The 21,141-nt window shown below is 36.5% G+C and overlaps 1 protein-coding gene across 1 annotated transcript; it reads left to right on the top strand.

Moving 5' to 3' along the window:
• Nucleotides 1–418: 418 nt before the first annotated feature.
• On the top strand, nt 419–11,390 carry LOC118433046. Its single transcript, XM_035844590.1, has 11 exons — nt 419–538; nt 4,319–5,697; nt 5,777–6,112; nt 8,799–9,584; nt 9,651–9,828; nt 9,900–10,123; nt 10,449–10,496; nt 10,578–10,656; nt 10,742–10,796; nt 10,885–10,997; nt 11,096–11,390. The coding sequence occupies exons 2-4, from the start codon at nt 4,340–4,342 to the stop codon at nt 9,400–9,402; spliced, it is 2,298 nt and encodes a 765-aa protein (XP_035700483.1). The 5' UTR covers nt 419–538; nt 4,319–4,339; the 3' UTR covers nt 9,403–9,584; nt 9,651–9,828; nt 9,900–10,123; nt 10,449–10,496; nt 10,578–10,656; nt 10,742–10,796; nt 10,885–10,997; nt 11,096–11,390.
• The last annotated feature ends 9,751 nt before the right edge of the window (nt 11,391–21,141 follow it).

The following is a 21,141-nucleotide window of genomic DNA, read 5'->3' as shown; positions in this document are numbered from 1 at the left end:
TATATAATTTTTCAATATTCTACAAAGTTCATTTCATCATTCGAAAGGCTGGTGGCTATGTTAAAAGCATTAGGAAAATGCCAGGTTTTGGTGCAGCTCTCGCCAAATATTTCGCGAAAACGTGATTTTGCACCGCATGTTCTATGACAAAGTTTTAAATAGTTTCACTAAATTATCTGTCGATTAAGGCTATTCCGAAGGAAATCGAGATGGGACAGTAGTTGTGGTTCCCTTGTAACGCTTATGCGCACTTAAATGATTGGAAAAGATATTCAACAAATATTAATCATAATGCAGCTTACCAGCCCAGTTTGATAAATTAGGATAAGTATTATGTAAAGTCATATAAGGCCATACCCTCCACGTATGCATTGCGCATCAAATTTTCCAAATGTTTAGTCCAGATTATATGTGCTAAATGAGCAGTCAAAAGTTAAATATTTGCACATCAATACGTCTGTTATTTTAAGATCGGTCAGAAAATCTTTGGAAACTACAAACCCTTCTTAACGGAGCACCCGTAAGAGATAATCAAAAGGTAAGTAAATAAATTGATAACTAACGTATCACATTAATAAATCTGTCGCTATCGAACTAGAAACCTTCCTCCTGATACCCTTTATATTGAAGGTACGCCACTTATTTTATTGCATATTTATATTGGAGCATAGTGTTCGGTGCTGGTGGTTATGTAGGCTTTGGCGTCTTAACTGTTCCATTCTTGCATTTTTCTCGCATTACACGATCTTAGTAACAAAGTGAAGGAATTTCCTTGTAAAATTCGCTTTTTGCGAAGTTGTGACCATATTTGTGACCAGCATGAGCATATTTAGGACCGTGTGAGTTTAGGTAGATAAGATAGAGTGATAAGTCGACGATCTTTGGCCTCCAAACCGCCCAATTGTAGCTCGAAGACACCTCCCCCATCACCCCCAGCGTTATGTTGCATCATGGCTTCAAAAACTTTAACCTAAATACCAGGGCCCTTATACTGTATTCTTGGATTTTATACTGTATTTCTAGACAGGGTCATGTCAGTTCAAAAATTCTCCAAAATTTTTTTACAGATTTTAAAGTTTGATAATATGGGTTATTTTTTCTGGGAGAGTTTGGTTGTCAGGAAAAATTAAATATTTTATAAACCATCATAAAATGACACCGATTTAATTTAATTGCAAATTAAAATAGGTACAATATTGTATAAAATAATTGAACTATGATCGGTATCAAAAACGGTACGTAAAAATTATTCTGCGTGCATTTATGACGTTTTATGACATATTTAATTTTTCTTGACAATCAAACTCTCCCAGCAAATATTCCCAAACTTTGAAATCTGTAAAAAAAAATTTTGGAGAATTTTTGAACTGACATGACCCTGTCTAGAAATTCTCCAAGGATACAGTATAAGGACCCTGCCTTAATACAGTATGCAACTTACTAAAAGCTACGGTTTTAAATTTAAAATTCAATTTTCCCAAGAATAGGTGGATATTTCAAAATTTATAAATTTATAAATTTATAAATTTCAAAATTTTCATACTAGTTAGCAGGGGTGGGCAAGATACTTTGGTCGGAAGATTCAAGATACAAGATAAGATACTTTCTAGGATAAGATAGAAGATACAAGATAAAAGATACATCTTGTTCAAGTACACAAGATACAAGATACAAGATACTTTCTCAAAAATCAAGTAGTCAAGATACATATGTATCTTAAGATACTTTTATACTAGATAAGATACTTTCTTTTTTTAGCTTGGTATTCATGCCCAATTAGTTATGCTTAATTATTCAAACGAAAAAATCTAGTGAGTACAAAATTTAAAATCATCCTATAATCATCTTACAAATTTTGTTTCCAGTGCTTATACTTCGAAAAATTTCTAAAAACTAGAACTCTACCTAACATACGTATATTTTTAAGAAGTTGGTATTATTTTTACAATATTTCCTGCCTATTCAAACTAAACCCTATAAAATCTATACACTAGTTCAGCGTAGGCACATATTATGCAATGTGCAACTATGTGTGCAAATGTACGAGTAATACATATATGTATGTACAAGTTTGTTACCAATTTGCAAAACATAAACTAAAAATTCAACAAAATCTGGTTGCGACAAATTCATGGTCAAATTGCCTGCCAGTAGTAAGAAATTGACTTAATTTGACGGAATTTTGAGAAAAAGTATCTTGTATCTTGTCAACTATCTTAAGATACTTTTCTGCCAGGCGTATCTAGATAAGATACTTACACAAGATACTTTCGACTTTCTACAAGATACAAGATAAAAGATACAAGATACTTCTCTGATCAGGCGACGAAGATACAAGATAAAGATACTATCTTGTATCTTTTATCTTGTATCTTGACCAAGTATCTTGCCCACCCCTGCAGGGGTAAAATGACATGGTAAATAACTAGCAGGGCCCTGCTAGTTATTTACCATATATTGGACTATGTACATTGTGACAAATTTTCCAAGGAGTGGAGATAAAACTATTGAATCCACAAATATTTATGTGCCAAAATTTTGTGAATTGACCGTCACATAATTAATACAACATAATTCATTTAATTAATTAACATAAATAATTAATGGCATGAGCGGTTCAAAATTTCGCTGCTAACTTATTGAAATCGTCTGGGAATCGAGTCCATCAACCTTTCATTTACGCTATGGTCGATGTTTATTAACTTTTTCGTGATGACGGTTTACAGAGGAGCCGTGCATATCGGTGTCTGTGCTGTCATCCGACGCTTCAGGGTTTTTGCGTTATTCTCGATGGAGTTGAGGGCAGGAAATTTGCAAGTCCAGTTCAAAACATTTGTACGATTGTCCTTAAGGCATTTTGGGATTATGTTTTAAGCATTTATCTTATACATAAATTGAAAATATTTTTGAAAATAAATCTTTGACCAAAGTCCACATTTGTTGCGAATTGGCCAAGATTTATTTCTAACAAATCAACGTAAACCTCGTTGGTTATGTATGATTCCTTCGATTTACGTCAATGCTGTTACCCTCTTGCAACATATACTGCCCCAAATCGTCACCCTCTGCAAGATTTCGAAAGTTTCACCCCTAGCGGTACGCATAGTATGAATTTCCTTATCTCCGCTATGTTCAAGAGTTGATCTCAGAAATCAATTTTTCAAACTTTTTTTGGCCTCCTTACGCACTCACGTTCTTCTATCCGAACTAAAGAAGTTGAATTCATGTCTACTCCGAGCATCAAATTTTATTCTGGTTGCTATGGGACCATCTTCCTTTTACTTTACCCACGCTATGCATTTCTTTTGGTTGCTCACAAACATCTGTGGAATGTATTTCGGGATAATCTGGCGAATTTCAGCCTGTGTCTAATCGTTCATATGTGGATAGCAGTAAAAAGGCCAGTTTGAACATCTCTCGCAATTTCTGACACTTACAGACAAGGATTGCCGTCACTGTTTTTACTATCGTCGCATGCTCGTGAAGGGTTGCCGATCGTATCCCATCCTCTCCAATAGGATAATCCGACACTTATTATCCTCTCCGAGGCTCGGATAGGACACATGTCATAACAAGTGTCGGATATCGGTCATCCTTCCGATCGGATAGGATAATGTCGGATAAAAACGGCAACCCTATGGTGTTTTACTGCGTTTTCGACCCGGGCTTTGACAATTCGCTACAGTTCCTGTAGTTTTCAATTCCTGGGCGATCCTTGCAACAGATCCTGTGTGTATTTTCAATTGTTAACACATTTTCCCTAAGGTTTAGCGAGGGAAGTCACTTTTCCAATATTTTGATACCAAGACCGGTTTCCATTGGTATTGATTTATTTTAATTCGGCCGATTGTTTTCATTTGTAGCACAAATACTACGAAGTTTTTATCAGTACGGAATTCTGCCTTGTACAAGAAAAACGGAAAATTTACACCCGTTATGTACTTATGACAGCATTAATTATGTATGTAACGTGCAATTCGTAATATTTTAACAATAAAATATTTCAATATTTGTGGATTCAACAATTTTATCTCCATTCCTTCGAAAATTTGGCACAATGTAGTTCGATAAATTTTGAATAATTGTACATATGAAAATAATTTTGAAATATCTACCTGCTCCTGGGAAAATAGAACATACATAAATTTTAATATACAAATCGTAGCATTAAATAAGCTACACAGCGTAAGCCTGTTAAGATTCTCGGAATGCTAATACAGGTTCAGTTCTAATCTATGTCACGACACGTCCTATCTCTGTCTGCATAGTTTGATTTTATGCATGCAAATAAATAAAATAAGTAATTGTCTCTTATCAGATCAGAAGTTAACCGGCCATCATGGCGTCAATCTACACCACTTTAATCAACCAACAACACGCCCTTATCGTTCATTCCCCTTTTGTGCAAATATCGCAATGGTTAAACCAGGTGGAGGAAATTATGGAGCAAAAATCCAAGGCGGGTCAACCCATTGTAAACGTGTGTTTCATTGCAAAGGAGGAGCTACAAATTGATGAAAATCTTCGACAAGATTACTGGCATGGAAAAAACGTTGTCATCATTTCAAAGACGGTCAAGGTGACCAAACCTTGCCAATGGAACGTGTCAGGCGTTGATGGAGCCCACGCCTCAAGCCAGCCCGCACAAAATGGGAAAGAATGGGGTGATCCTGGACAAAACGGGGAAGATGGAAGTGACGGCGAAAATGGTGGAAGTGTATACTTTCTTGTGGAAGACTGTCACAACCTCAACCATTTACGGATCAAGGTGAACGGTGGGAATGGAGGAAGGGGACAACCAGGCGGTAACGGTTGTAATGGAAAACCAGGCACAGACGGGTTTGAACTGAGTTTGAAGGATTTAAAAGAAAAATTTCCTCCAGATTGTGCGTTCAGTAAAGTACAATCAGAATTGGAAATTGTTGAAAAGCAAACCCAAAGATTTATTCAAGGAACAACAAAGCAGCGGCTTCATATGACATTTGCTGTACACTCTGCCATATTTAGGACGCATATTTATTTTTTAGTCAAAGGGAGCCAAGGTACTCTCGGCGGACCTGGAGGCGTTCCTGGGCGCGGAGGTGCTCCCGGTCGATCCGGTTTAGCTGGGAAAGTTACCGAAATCAAAATCGGAGGCATTGACAAACTTGAAGTGCAAGAACTCCAGAGTATTGTTGAAGCGACAGATGGTCTTGATGGCCAGGGGGGAAACCCTGGCAATGCGGGGAAAAGAGTTCCAGGAAAAGTTGGGCGGGATGTGGGATACGTGGCGTGGGCTGCTATCCCTCACACAACGGTATACTACGGCCCGGGATACTTGAAATTGGACACTTGCGAAGACCCGAACGATCCAATTAATCCAGGGGTTTGGTGCGCGGAGACATCAAAATACGTCAGGATTGTGGTAGTGCCTGCGATTCCTGTTTCCAACGACGACCATAACGTTTATCGAGATTACACACTTTCTTTGTTGCAAAGCGTTCCTCCAATTTTACCGAGGAAAGAGCATTACAAACTTAGTACTGAAGAGATTATCATGGCTTATCTTCCACTACTGTCGAAAGAATCTGCAGAATCTGAAAAAACTCAGATTTTTAATTTCTACCCGTCAATCAACGCCAAACCATTATATCCGAAATTGTCTGACATAAATTTGAACGACTACCCGATTCATAATGGAGGAATGAACAATCCTGGGTATTTGATTTCACTACGTTGTATTAAATATTCGCTAGTTCAATTTTTTAGATACTCTATTTACATTATCGCATTACAGAACACCTCAATTAGCAAATGCTGACTTTATCAACCCAAAGGCCTTACCCGTTCCCAAGGATATTTCAAAAATCAAGCCAATTCTTAACTTGAAATCTGCCCAATATGTAACCCCTACTGATGTCCCGGCAGTCCATGCCCTAACTGTGGTTGATGAATTACTAAGACACATAGCTCGTTCTTTCCTTGCGGACTTAAAACTCGTCATAATTACCCACGGTTTCAAAAGTAATGCAAAAGAAACTTGGGTAACCAGTATGCAAAATGAAATTTTGAAGCATCATCCAACCTATATTGTTGTTCTTTTGGACTGGTCCTCGGGCAGCGGTGGATTTAGGTAAATGTGTACCTCCAACTATGTATATTTACGTATATGCAACTAGCGTATCAGCCCGACTCCGCCGGGCGAGCGAGATTTATAAGCTGGGAATGTCTCTCGGCAATAGAAGTTAAAGTAAAAAAAATACAGGCTTGTAGGAGAGACATTCATTCTAAATAACCACAATGATAAAACCACTCCAAATATAACTATCATAAGACATTTAATGTTTCAAATTTAATTTATTTCGAATTTTCGCGCCATTAATTCGGAACTTGGCTTTCTTTACTTTCACTTCCGCCGCGGGGAATTGCTTTCTATTCCGTTGCAGAAAGACATTTCCAGCTTATAATATAAGAGAAGGAAGATTTCAAAATTCTACATGTTGAAGTTTTTCTCAACCGAGCCAAAAGTACATAACCATGGTTACCGTGAAGCCTGAGAATGCTTTTTTATCCTCATTCCTAAAAGTCACGCGGGGATTGCGCCTCCACGGTTCATTTTATCAAAATGCTATGAAAGCAAGTGATGTAAAGCCCGATGATGAGATTGACCATTTAGCCTCAATTTTATATAGAGTTTACTTTATTGTGTGTTAAATAGTTTCTAAACTTTCGAATCGATTTTCGACCAACATTTTCCAGCATAGTGCATGTGATTGATAACTTTTAGGCAAATCAATTATTTATTTCTTAAATCAAATCCGGGGTAGATCGGTTGGTAATGACGGTATTTGCAAGCACTTTTTTGCTCACCTAATAACTATGTGGTTGCCATTGACAACCAATATCATAAAATGTGCAACCACATCGTACAAAAAATAATTTTCCAACAAGCAGTCGCCGTTGTAATAGGTCAAGTCCAGGAATTTGTAGACAGGGTCATGTCAGTTCAAAAATTCTCCAAAATTTTTTTACAGATTTTAAAGTTTGAGAATATGGGTTATTTTTTCTGGGAGAGTTTGGTTGTCAGGAAAAATTAAATATTTTATAAACCATCATAAAATGACACCGATTTAATTTAATTGCAAATTAAAATAGTTCCATTATTGTATAAAATAAACCGTTACAACGCATGTAACCTAGGGGTGAAAGAAGTGTGTCACAGTGTCCATCTTCGAACTCGTCCTGCCCCATGACGTTAGGAGTTTAAGTTCAAAATTTCAAGTCTCTATGTCATTCCCTTCAAAAGTTATCGGACCAACAGACGGACAGACAGACAGACGGACAGACAGACAGACGGACGGACATAACGATCTTATAAAGGGCTTTCACCCCTTAATAATTGAATTATGATCGGTATCAAAAACGGAACGTAAAAACTATTCTGCACACAATTATGACGTTTTATGAAATATTTCATTATTCCTGACAACCAAACTCTCCCAGCAAAAATTACCCATATTCCCAAACTTTGAAATCTGTAAAAAAAATTTTGGAGAAGTTTTAAACTGACATGACCCTGTCTAGAAATTCTCCAAGGATACAGTATAAGGACCCTGGTCAAGTCATTCAGAAACCGAGAAATACAAATATTTTAAAAACACGCTCAGGTTAGGCTTCGACTAAAAACTAAACACAAGTCCATGCATACAAAATTGAACCGAAGGTCCTTCATTCCCTTCAAATTTATTTTACATCCTCGTGGGCAAGTACTACGGTGTTCACAGATAATTACGATAAATATGTGAATTTTAAATCAATGTAGTTCGTTGTTCTTATGTACATTATATGAAAAAATCTATGTTGACCCATTTGCAATTTTCGAAATATTGCTACGAAAAATTGATCTGCAAAATATCGGCCAACTATTTTGAAAAAGACTGTGATAGTTTAATTATACATGACCTATTTAATAAATATTGGAAAAAATAGTGACTAGTAATTTTGGACAAACTCCTTCTTTGGAATTCTAATTGTTTGGCCATGGTTATGCGAAATTAATTTTAAGAGGATGGAGGACCTTTGGTTCAATTTTATAAGTATGCATGAACTTGTCTATAGTCTCTAGAGATGAGTCGTGTCAAGATTTTTTGAAACACGCACGGCACCAACACGAAGCTCGTGTCACGTTTTTCACGAACACGAACACGGCTCTTTAAAAAAAATTCACGCACGACACGAAACACGACTTTGTCTGCCAGAAAAATGCCCAACACGCACGGCAAATTTTTTAAAAAGAAAAAACACGCACGACGGGGCAACACGTACGGCACGCACGATACGCACGATCAGAAAATTTCGGTTTATTTTGTATTTAAGCTCTATCGTGTCTTATATAACCGAAGAATTGTTTGACACTATCATGAATAATTGTCGTTTAACCGACATTTTCAATTTCCAGAGTGTAAAAATGCAATTATACGAAGAATTTAGCAACCCCAGCACTAGTAACCAATGTCCCGCTTCACAACGTGCGTGCAGTGCTAAAAGGACCAACACGCACGACACGAGGATACTATTGTTTTTGCACGCACGCACGCACGAAGTGGTTGAGTGAGAGTTACAAGCACGGCACGACACGGCTCGCGTCGACGCACGCACGACACGATGCACGATCGTGTCGTGCGTGTTCGTGTTAACACGAAAAAGTCGTGCGCACGGCTCATCTCTGATAGTCTCCAATCGAAGCCTCACCTGAGCATGTTTTTTAAATGTTTTTTGATTATCTAACATTATATTTGTAACATTGGGTTGAATCGCAGCTACGCCAAAGCAGCAGCCAATTGCCTGGAAGTTGGCAAACAACTTGGAAAACTGATTGTTTACATTAAGGAAGCATTTTCGAAGCAGAAAATTGCAACCCATGTTTGGGGCATTGGCCACAGTTTGGGCTCCCACCTGATGGGTGCGGCTGGGAGATACTGCCTCTCGCAGAACAAATTAATCAACAGAATTACCGGACTTGACCCGGCAGGAGTAGGATTTGAAAATTTCACAGCGAAAATGCTTTGCTCGAAGGATGCCAGTTTTGTGGACGTTATCCACACAGACGGATACCATAAAAAAGAAAAGCCACCCCAAAAGATTTTCAATGCCACTTTGGCACAATTTGATGATAACCCCTTGGTGAATTTTGGCCCTTTCGGCACAATGAAACCGTGCGGTCATGCCGATTTCTACCCAAATTCTGGTTATTGTCAACCGGGGCACAATACATGGAGCAATTACACCATAGGCATGGGAACCCTTAGCCACAGCATGGCACATGCTCTGTTCACAGCAACGATAGGAAACAAGGGACTATTTGAAACAAGTCAACAGTTCGAAGAAGCACCGGAAATGAAGAAGTCACCCCGAATGTTTTGAAGACATCTGTAAAAGTCGAAATGGGGTTTCACTGCAAGCCTTCCACTAGAGGTTGCTTCTACCTTGAAACAACTGAAGACAATGGTTTTATCAATGATCAGATTAGGGAAAATAATTCCCATGTGGACGGTATCACCAGAGGCGACATATATGATGTTCTTCGCAACATGACGAAGGCTCAGGTAAAGTGCGGCAAGCTCTTCCACTTATCTCAAGAAAAAATCCTAAATTTTCGTATATTTGTTTAGTACGTTCAACAGTTGGGAAATGCCAGATACGCGCTAATAATTAATATTGTTGATTATACCGATTGTGGCCATGCTGAACGCAAGGGAGCTCCGAATGATTCGAAGGATTTGAAGGATTTTCTTGAGTCTCGAGTACAAATATGAGGTCACCGTCACAAGGCCAAAATCCACAAAGAAGGTTAAGTAATTGCATTTGGATTATTATATTAATTACTTTCTTTTAGAACGGCGTATATGTCTAAATTTCAGGACGTGTCCCAAACTTTGGATAAGTTTCTTCGCGTAATTAAGAACGAAACGAGGAAAATTGACGGAATTTTCTTAGCAGTTATGGGCCACGGTTCAAAGGACAATATTATTGCCAGCGATGGGAAAGAAATTAATATTTTCACGGAAATTATTGAACGTTTTGGAAATGGAAAGTGTCATAATTTGATGGGTGTTCCGCAAATCTTTGTAATTCAAACTTGCCGGTATGTTAAGATGCCTAGAAATTAAAAGGATGTGTGCTTACCACCAGTCTAATTTTTTCGGTTAACCAGTAATCCGGTATAAATGTCATTCAAAAAATTGCCCTGATCTCTTTTTCCAAATTACGACTTTCCAAATTAAAAAATATGTATATGGACATTTGTATAAGTAGTAAAATTTATAATTCATTCAAAATTGAACCAAGTGAGAACGTTTTAAGTCTTCAATAAGGATTCGTAAGCAATAATTTGACTGGGGAGGAGCGTCACCTAGTATCACTTTAATATGTAACAAATTGACAAAAATTTTAAATAATTAATTGTTTAGTGGGAATCGGTTAGATATTTCGCCACTGAAACATCGGATGCCCAAAAGGTATGTCAAACAGCAACATTAATTTAGCTGATCAAACATTCCTAAATACATTACTGATCTATCAACGTATTGCCGAGCTAGCGGGACCCTCGCAGAGGAAGACAAAAATATTCCGACCACTACGGAGCAAGAACTCTGGAACAATTTACCATTTGCAGAGGTAAATTCAATCATTTCATACTGTCCACTTAAATATGTACAGGGCCCAAACTGGTTTTGCTAACTTCTTGACACTTCTTGCCTAGAGTCCAACTCCTCCCGAAATGTCTGATAGTCTTGTAATTTTTTCATCTTATCGCGGTAAGACAAAATATTTAGAATGTATCATATAGTATTTAAATTGTAGCGGTATTCATTGAGAAATGTTGTACATATGTAATTGTAATAGACACTAAATCCTTTCGCTACGAACAAGGAGCCTGGTTCATTCAGCTGTTTATCAAAGCGGCAAAAATAGCCGCCGCATATAAGAAGATAGAAATTTTGTCCCTTCTTAATGGGGTAAGAGGATTCATTTAGCGAATGAATTGTACATAGTTATGCCAATAAATGCTTAGTTTATCTGACTTGTTTGCCTAATTTTTTGTTGGTTCGTCCAGATTGTAGAGCATTCCAAAAGTAAGCACCATAGGGCGATGGATTGCAGGGACGGAGTCTCTGATACCTGCGAAACTATATTTCTTAAACAACTCCCCGTAATTGAGAATGTTGGGTTTACCAAGGAGTTTTTTTGCAGCTTAAGACAGCAAGAAATTGAAACTTGTACCCTGTGCCGAAACATACATAAATTAAGAATAAATCAAATCACAGGCATTTCTAATGGGTTTAAAACATTAATAACGCAAACTAAATTCAATATGTACATAATATAGATATTCTAAATTTGGAATTAAAGCAAGATTAATACTAATTAAGTTTCAATGTTTCAGTAATTCTTACATATGCATGAACTTATTTATTAATTGTTGCCCAATCTCGAGATTAAAATATATTTATGTATTTATATACACACATATTTGCATACATATTTACTACCCAGTCTGAATTGTTAAATGTATCTAGCGTTACGTAGAGTTTGCATGGAACAAATTAATTACGCAAAGGTAGATAAGCGCTTTTATTAATTATCTCCCGATGTTCGTAAAATGTATGCAAGGACATCAGTTTTTTTAGTATTGAATAACAAATGTATTCATATGTTTCACTCATTTATAATTTACTAACAATGCAAGTCTTTTACGTGTACAGATCAGATCGGGTTGGGACCAAAAAATAAGCATACCCGAATTTTTTCATTTTTCATAATGCCCTAATTTGAGCGCGGGGCGCGAATTTTAAAACATTTTTCAGCCAAAACCTCGGTTTTAAAAAATTCTGCAAATTTTAGAATTTTAGCGCTAATCCAAAAATTCGAAAACAAGTCTCTTCAGAATGACTTACTTGACTTGTAAAAAATCCACATGCATTATTTTTTGAAAAATTAAGAATTTGAAAGAGTTTATAATTTTAATGAATATCGAAAACTGGTAAAAAAATTTTGAAATTCAAATTTCGAGACAATTGGATTTTTCAAAAGTCAGATAAGTCATTCTGAATAGACATGTTTTGGAATTTTTGGATTCGTGTTAAAATTCGAAAATTTACAGAATTTTTAAAAACCGAGGTTTTGGCTGGAAAACAGTTTAAAATTCGCGCCACGCGCTCAAATTGTTCGGAAAAATGAAAAAATACGGGTATGCTTATTTTTTGTGCTGAACAAAATAAAATTGGTCCCAACCAGATCTGAGTTGTACACGTGAAAGACTTGCATTGTTAGTTTTATCATGCCACGAACCGTCGTACAATATCAAGTTTTCGCGACTTATTTAGAAATTTAAGAGATTGTGACTTACAAATAATATATTCCACAAGCTGCAGAACTCAATTTCCTAAGCGCTTTTAACATGGTATCGACCACTACCTTTACGTTAAAGTACAAATTTTAGTAAGAATAATGTAAACATTCCCGAATCGGTAAGTAAAATTATTAGTACATTGCGGTTATATTGTTATTCATTGCGGTGATAATTAAAACCACAGTGAATCAACAATCCGGTATGGGTGATACTCAAACCGGTAGAGTCGTATATGTACGACTAAAATTTGGTGACAATAATCTGGTTACAATTTTTTTAAGAGGGTTCCCATTTCAAATAAGTAGATCAAAATCGCCCCCGCTACCAAAATGCTGCAAAAAATACAAAGTGAGACCAAATCATCGTAGTTAATCCTGTTTACGAAACTTTTCGTGTCCACAGCCCACGGGATGTAGGTAACTTTCAAGTAAAACTTGTATCTTTCCCTCCACAATTTTGTGAAACCCATGGTTTCCATAAAGTTCGCCACCCTGCCAACTTCCCGATACCTTCGCACCCTAACTACATCAAAATAGGTCATGACAAGAGCAAAATTCTCAATCTTGTGACACCTGGATTTCATTCCTTTTAAATGGTTTCGTTCAATAAATTGTACAATATAATCTAGATTTTCGGTAGCTATTAAAATGCTACGATTGGGGCGGGTTGGCCCCAGGATTTGTAGAATATTTTGAGCCCGAGTCTCGAATACGGTCCGATCCACTTTATCCGGCAGTCCGGCCAGCTCGAAATCGAAGGAAAGTCTGCTCCTTAACGAGGGCAGGTTGATCCCATCGGGTTGCTTTTGCCCATAAATTTCAAACCCGGCTTTAATCACTTTCCGTAACGAGCTGAGATGTTCCTGGACTGGAGGGACGACCAATCTTGACGCTAAATAATACTCATAAACCAGCAGGATTGGTATAATGAGGAACGTAATTGGGACAAGTTTGCGCGAAAAGGTGGGGTAACCTTGGCGGAAACAAATTGCCAAAAGATGAATCCAATTACGAGCCTGGTTTCCCAGAAGGAACGAACTGGCCACCAGAGTGAGCCCGATGACGGCCCAAACTTCCCGTCGATAAGGGGCGACCCAGTCGTTAAATCGGATTTGGGACTGAGCCCCATACTCGCAGTAGATTAGGTGATGTCCAAATCGTTTATGGTTGATGAGAAGGCTCGAGTTCTCCCGGGTGACGAGGTCCGACCACACGTTGTAGAGTAAGTTTCCGTACCGATGATGATACACGGCGCTCAAATCGGCGGAATAAACGGTGGAAAAGTTGAGTTTGCTTTGTAATATGGGAACGAGGTAGTTGAAATAACTGAAATTTCGGGGATAAAAAATAAAATAAGATGTTTCAGATTTGGTTTAAATATAAAATCCGTATTTATGTAAGTTACCCGCATTGAAAATACCAAATCCTCAAAGGTCTTATTGAGCATAGCTGATTAAGCTGCAATTCTGTCCGAATACGGGTTGAATATAGTGCCATTTGATGAATGCTCCATTGGCCTTTAAAATCCAAATCAGACTTGGAAATATTCCCAGTTTCCAGTAAAATATATTTGTTTGAACATAAGAAACAGACGTAATAAATCGAAACGTCTCCTTTGCGCAGGTCTACCAAAAAAAGGTAAACTTTCAACTGTGTCCTTTCACCCCACAAGAAATCCAGATTAACTCGAGGACTAAATTGCTGCTCCAGAATTAACACAACACTGGAGTACTTTTCCAATTCTTGAATTTTGGGAGATAAAGAACTTTGAATATCTTTCTGAGTTAGTTCACCACCTAGGAATTGGTTGAAGGAAATGCAGCAACTTTGTTGATATCGGGTTATCGGAAGCGTACGGTAAGAACTTGGCGGATATGATGTTATCGACCATGTGGCTTGTGACGTAGTAAGAAACAATCCGGTTAGAATATCTTTAACGTCATGTCGAGAGGAATTTAGTTGGCGAGAATGAATATAAATTTTGTTGAAACAATGGTGTGGATAGCGGATGTGGAAATTAGGGAGATTTTGTACTGCGAATAATGTGGGCTGTATGTAACATGGGAAAATTATTAAAGAGCTAAGCAAGAGGAGAAGCAGCTCGCGCGCGGTTCACACATGTGTAGGTCGCTTGAAAAACGACGTGTCATGTTTTTGTTGGAATTTTGAGCATTTTAAAATTCTATTTAGGATGTCAAATATTTCATAAATGGTACTAAATATACATACAAAAAGAGTAGTGAATATTTGACTGGTTTAACGGGTTATAAATACAAAACGCGGACGCAGTCAATGCATAATGAATGGGCTTGTTTGAATGTTAATCCATTTTAACCTAATTTTATCTTGAAAATACAATCTGAAAGTTGAAAGTATCTATCGTGCATACATGACACGAAGGTGTTTCAATGTGGGTCAAAAATTTTTATGAATTAAACTGTGTAAGTAGTATGATTTGAGTATGTTTGGAATTGAATTTTAACTGGTCGCGAACAATTTCTGTTGCGTAAAACTTAACAACACCCATAAAATATGTAGTACCAATGCATCGTGATTTGTTGATTAAAACCAATTGGTTCAACCCATTAAATTTGGATTCAAAATCTATGCTTACGCTGTGCGCAAATTAGAATTGAATTTCTCCCCTGGATTTTTTCCTGGGTACAGAATGTCCATACATACATAAGCAGGTTGAGAGAATCTAAATATGTACTGTACAAGTACAAACCGGAAGTTGCTTCTCTCCACGCTTAGCTCTCTGTACCATTGAAAACAAAACCAGCAACGGAATAAGCTTAGCCATGGAATTACTCCAATACTTCCTGCAAACACTAACAACATGTCGTCCGCGCGACATTTTAGCGACTGAAGCTGAAACCAAATTGATACATACATATATTTACATATTTACAAATAAAGTGTTGCAATCTGCTCAACATTCACAAAATTCACAAGCCACATTATGAAATATGTATAATCGTACCCGTGCAGTTGGAAATGAAATGTTTGTTGTATTTACAACTAACTTGGGCGGAAAAAGTCGCAGGTTATCAACTCCAGATCTTGATGTCGTTTGGACATTTTGCAATACTAAATACATGAGTGTAGAAAGAGTGAATGAGTTAAACTAAATACGTTTGCGCCGGCTCCCCGATTGAAATGCGCCCGATTAAATATGCTCCGGATAAATATGCGTCGGCAAGAATGCTCCCTGACAGAAATGCTTCCGTCAAGTATACTTCTTGACACAAATGCGCCGATGTAAATGCGCCTACGTACATAAGTACTACACATTATCTACTACCGCAATTATCTCCTATCAGTGATATTTTTTAGGCAACAAATAAACGCCTTATATAATTGTGACTGATACTCTGCATTTTATTTATAATATGCTTGTTGCTACAAATTTATACTTAAAAGAATCAAGTCAAAAAATTAGATAAAATATAGAATATGCCACTAGACAAAGGTTCTCGCTTGAACCTTTCCTAGATTGAAACCTTTCCTAGTCATCTCATCTAAATGCATTACCTTTAAATGAGATGACTTTTAGTGACTTACATATGTTTAATTTTATTGATTGATTATATTTTTAATTTTGTGACTGAATTTTGTGACGGAAAGATAGCAATCTTAACCTTTTTTTTGGAAAATTTTCTTACAATGGGTTTGTTTACAAAATGCTCAATTTCACAATTTGAATTTGATCTACTAAATAGTGCAATTTTCTGAGATCGCAAAAGTATTAATTTCTTCCAAGTCTGACCAAAGTGGATTTTTGGATGTAACATAAGAGAACAGTCGAGAAAATGTTTTTTTCGCATTTTTCATAAATTTAAGTTCGTGTGGGTCGCAATTTTCCCCATGAAGTCGAATCCTTCTGCCCTTTTTCTGAGCCCCAAAAAACATATCGAAATCTGGCGTTGACAACTTCTGAACTTCACCTCCTATGTAAACTTCAAGCTCCTGAAACAGGTCCCTCATCAACTTGAATAAATGCAAATGTTACATTGCAATGGAAAATTGGCCACTAAATTTACAAACAAACTTGACTAAAAAATAAGAATAGGGAGCTTGCTGAAGCAGTACCACAATAAGTACATACTTATTCATGTCAATATGTCGATAGAAAAGTTTCAGTCCATAGCTATTTAGATATTTCAATGAATACACATTTACGTACATATTTAGGCTTTTGTGAATGATACAATGAAAAGGTTGTAAGTTTTTAATTTCTGTTGTTATTCCAAGCAACCGAGGAATTTTTACTGATGGACAAAATGTGAATATTGTTAACGAATTGGACGCAGAGTAATTGTTATATTTGCATATGTACATATGCAAATACGTGTATCGTTTTGTCCGTCCGTTTGAGGGAAAAATATTTCCAGAACGCCTCAAATCAAATTCGTAATTATGTAAATATGCTAAATACTAACAATGGGATGACGACAGCGTGTTTGCTCCGATTTTAACGAAACGATGATCTTCTATATTATAAGCTGGAAATGTCTGTCTGCAACGGAAGTGAAAGTAATTTTCCGTGACGGAAGTGAAAGTGGAGAAAGTTAAGTTTCGAATGGCGCGAAAATTCAAAATCAATTAAAAATTTACAAATTAAAAATCAGTCATTTCAGTTTCTTACGGACATTTGCATCTTACATAGATTTGTCCCTCGGGAGACGGGCTTATACGCTAGTATAATTAGATATGCAGCAGCATTAGATACACAAATAATTAAATAAATTCCTCAGGATTTTGATAATCCCTCTAAACCAGACTATGCTTTTTTCACTCAGCAATTTCACCCCGCCCTGGCGTGGGGTTAAACCACAAATCGCACCTTTTTGGTGTCTTTTTATGAGAACCTTAACCAAGAAAACTCCAATCGTTGTCAGTACGGATATTTTTTATCTCCGAACAAACCACCGGTTCCGCTAGTTTATTATATCCGTTATGGAGTTTATTAAATATTTTTGTCAATACAGAAACGAGTCCTCAACATGAATGAGTTGAATGACTCACTTGTGAAACAGTTGAATTGAATTGACCGCATTTGTACAAATGTCTGGAATTCGAGTGGAACACTCAACTTGTGCACATTTGTATTTTTGTGCGCAGTAAAATTGAACGGGTTTAAAATAAAATTGACCTTCTTGCTGTATGCACCTTTTTATTTAGCCATGCATCTATTCACCATTTAGCATTCATTTGAGTTTTACATACATATACGTATGTTTACAATTGTAGTTTTGTAACACTTACATATCCTCGTACTAATTCTAAAAAGACCGAAGTGCAGTCGATGATTAATTTTAAAAAACCGAACTACAGAAAAAAAATTCTAAAAATTCTAAAAAGTGCAAGCATGTATTTACTTATGGCTATATTTTGCCAAAACGGTTCTTCATATATCGCGCGATTTAGCCATAAGTAAATACATTCTGGCACTTTTTAGAATTTTTAGAATTTTTTTTCTGTAGTTCGGTTTTTTAAAATTAATAATCGACTGCACTTCGGTCTTTTTAGAATTAGTACGACGATATTTATGTGGATTTTTATGCTTATTCAAGCGATAGGATGATCAGACTGGCGTGGTTCAATCCGAATTCCTGTGATGAAATCGTATTTAGTTAAAAAAAGAGTACTCAGGACTAATTCTTCACGTAAAACGGCAGGATCGTTGTTTAATAGTAAAGTTTACTAGCTATGTGATGACGCCAGCGGTCCCGCTCCGATTTTAATGAAACCATGATAGTTATGTAGCCTAAGGGGAATAATTGAACACATGTTCCGGGATTTTTCATAATGCTCACTTTTAACAAAGTTATGATGGCTGAAAATTCGCATTTTTCTGGTGAAGTTTTTCTTTTTTTGTTTTTGAGGGAGAAAAATTCGACTTTTCGGCCATCATAACTTTGTTAAAACTGAGCATTACGAAAAATCCCGAAACACGTGTTCAATTATTTCCCCAAGGCTACATACATAATTATCGCTATTTCGTCAAAATCGGAGCGAGACCGCTGATGCGCCATCGCATAGTAAGTAATCAGCTACCCTTCCACTGGAATTGTACACCTGACAATAAAAGTCTACTAAATGAGAGTGTTTGCAAATTTTTTCCCTGATTTTGGTACACCTTTGAAATCCAATGAAAAATCAGTTCTGAGTACAAGGCTTAAAATAGGGAATAATCTTTTTTCACCGGAATAAAAATTGAAAAATCCGGAAAAAAATCATTGAATTTCCCGGCGTTGAATTTTCCGGAATGTAATTAATTTGTTACCGGAAAAATAATTGAGCTTTCGGAATTTTAATGAAACCACCGACTTGTTGAATTCATATAAATTAATCTACATAACTGTTATTTTATAGCAAATCTGACCAGTGTGAACTTAACTGCTTGCAAGTTTATATATATACAAATGTATCATACTACTTTACCTTACTGTTAATATGTACTTGATAAAATGTATGAAGGGACGAATCCTTACCTTATTCGCACTCCAATTTTACAAGGAACGCTCTGTTTGCTAATGACATGTGTGTGATGTATGCAGGTCGAACGCTGTGGAATCTTGGGTGCATATTCTCCATCACACCAATCAGCACGTGATACACTGCAAATAATCTGGTAATAAATATTACCGAAAAGCACAAGTATATGACTCCACCAAAGTGGTAATGATAAGTTGTGCCGTGTGGTAATGGCTTGGTAATAAAGTTTTACAATCACGGTAACGAATTTTTACTACCTGGTAAAACATCATTATTGCCAAATTTATTACCGAGAAATCATTACCTGCGTAACTTTACCGGATTATTAAGAGTGTACATACATATGTACATGTATGAATGTAGATCTCAACTTAAATCTCCAAATTTTATTGATTCGCTATCAATCAATGTGAATTACTTCTTTCTCTACAACGTTTGCGTTCATATAGTTCATATCAAACTCACGGTATTAATTACTCAAGTATTTAACCGCATTGTGACCAAATAGGTCATATATGTACATATGTAATGCATCACAAAACATATTTACATAACATATTGTGAGCCAACTGTGGAAAGTTGGGTTCATTTATGTGCTGCTGAGTTATGTGTTATTTGTGTGAATGGTGTGATTAGAAAATGTGAGATGACTTTTAATAATTCATCTGGTCAAAATGTAGTAATTTGCATTATTTGCAAAGCAATGCAGTAATAATTATGTATGAAAAACAGCAAATATTCTCGTGTGGGTACGACTTGAGTTACGTTGCTTTATTCCTCTCTCTTTCCCATCCAATCTCTTAATAATCTCCTTTCTTCCAATCTACATTCTTATATGGTACATAATTGCTACTCCTACAGCAGACTTTAACATAAAAATCAGTCACATCTCATACAGAGTTTTAAGTGCGAGTTCGTCGAGTTAGCTTGGTCGTGAGATATTTGTAGGGTCAGCTCCAAACTGAACCCGTAACCTGAAACTGTCTGGTTTTCCATTCTCCATCCGGTCTCTACACTTCACTATTTTACATACTGGACAGTTTATGCAATTCTTTGTTTCTGTCGCGTCGTCAGGATTTTTTATGAGCATGTATTTTAACATACAGCAGAGCCAGGTTGCTCACAATATTTACACGTGACTCCAAAATTTGTTTGCGATAAACACCAGTCTTTTATCGGAAGAATTGTTTGCAACTACATGTATGTAGCATAATTAGTAACTGATTTTTAGAAGTATGGTCACAGTAAGGTTAATCCCCCGTTTCTGCCTATTGCCCCGTAAATTTAGTTGAGCAGATGTACATAGGTCGCACTATAACAAAATGGACTATTCACAATAAAGCACGCGATCGACTCGAATGCGACCTGAGTCAAAATTTTCTAAAAATTTAGTAATTGAATTAAATTAAATTTACCCTACTTACCAATATTCAAGTGGTAGTCTAATTCAATCAATCAGCTTGGTTTACAAGTTATAAATAAAAAACTCTTTGTCTCTCTGCCAAAATGGGGTTAGAATTTCTCAAAAATATGTAAATACATAGAGGGTTTTCACGTCACCTTCGTAACTGTCGTAACTGTCGTACATAAATAGCGTAAATTTACGACATCTACGAAAATTCCATGCTTACGAAGCTTCGTAAATATACGCAAGCTTCAGGCATCTTTTTCGTTCGTAAAAAAATTTTGTAAGCATAAAAAATCATGATATTTCGTACACCATAGTTACCGATGATATTAGGCAAGGAAAAATTAAAAACAATTTTTACGAAATATTTTTTTACAAAGGGTCTTTCACGTCAACCCGTCGGAAATTACGTAAATTTGCGAATATTTTTTTTACGAATCCACAGTTATGAAGGTCGTGAAAACCCTCATAGATACGTACATCATTGCTATGAAGTACGTATATTATGTAAGTCACATGGACATTTAGTTTGAAATTGATACCTAAATATTTAAGAGAACCTGGTCATACGCTTTATGCACGGCCCCATACTTGGCAGTCTGGCATTGTGGTCAGAATGCAGACACATGCACGTTCGTGGGTGGGATGAATGGATAAATTTATTAATTTTTTCGTAACTGGATAACCTTAACATTGACCTTGATGAGCAAACCAGAGTCTCATGAATGACAAATTTATTATAAAGTAACGTATGCAAATATGTATAGAATAAGAACTATTTATGTATGCATGTATGCATGAAAACTTAATTTAAACCAACTTATATTCGCGATATTCTCTCA

Source organism: Folsomia candida, unplaced genomic scaffold (assembly GCF_002217175.1).
Source record: "Folsomia candida strain VU population unplaced genomic scaffold, ASM221717v1 Fcan01_Sc039, whole genome shotgun sequence".
In the NCBI taxonomy this organism is placed as follows: Eukaryota; Metazoa; Arthropoda; class Collembola; order Entomobryomorpha; family Isotomidae; genus Folsomia; species Folsomia candida.
The sequence above is the reverse complement of the archived record's forward strand: the minus strand, read 5'-3'. Positions and strand labels throughout refer to the sequence as shown.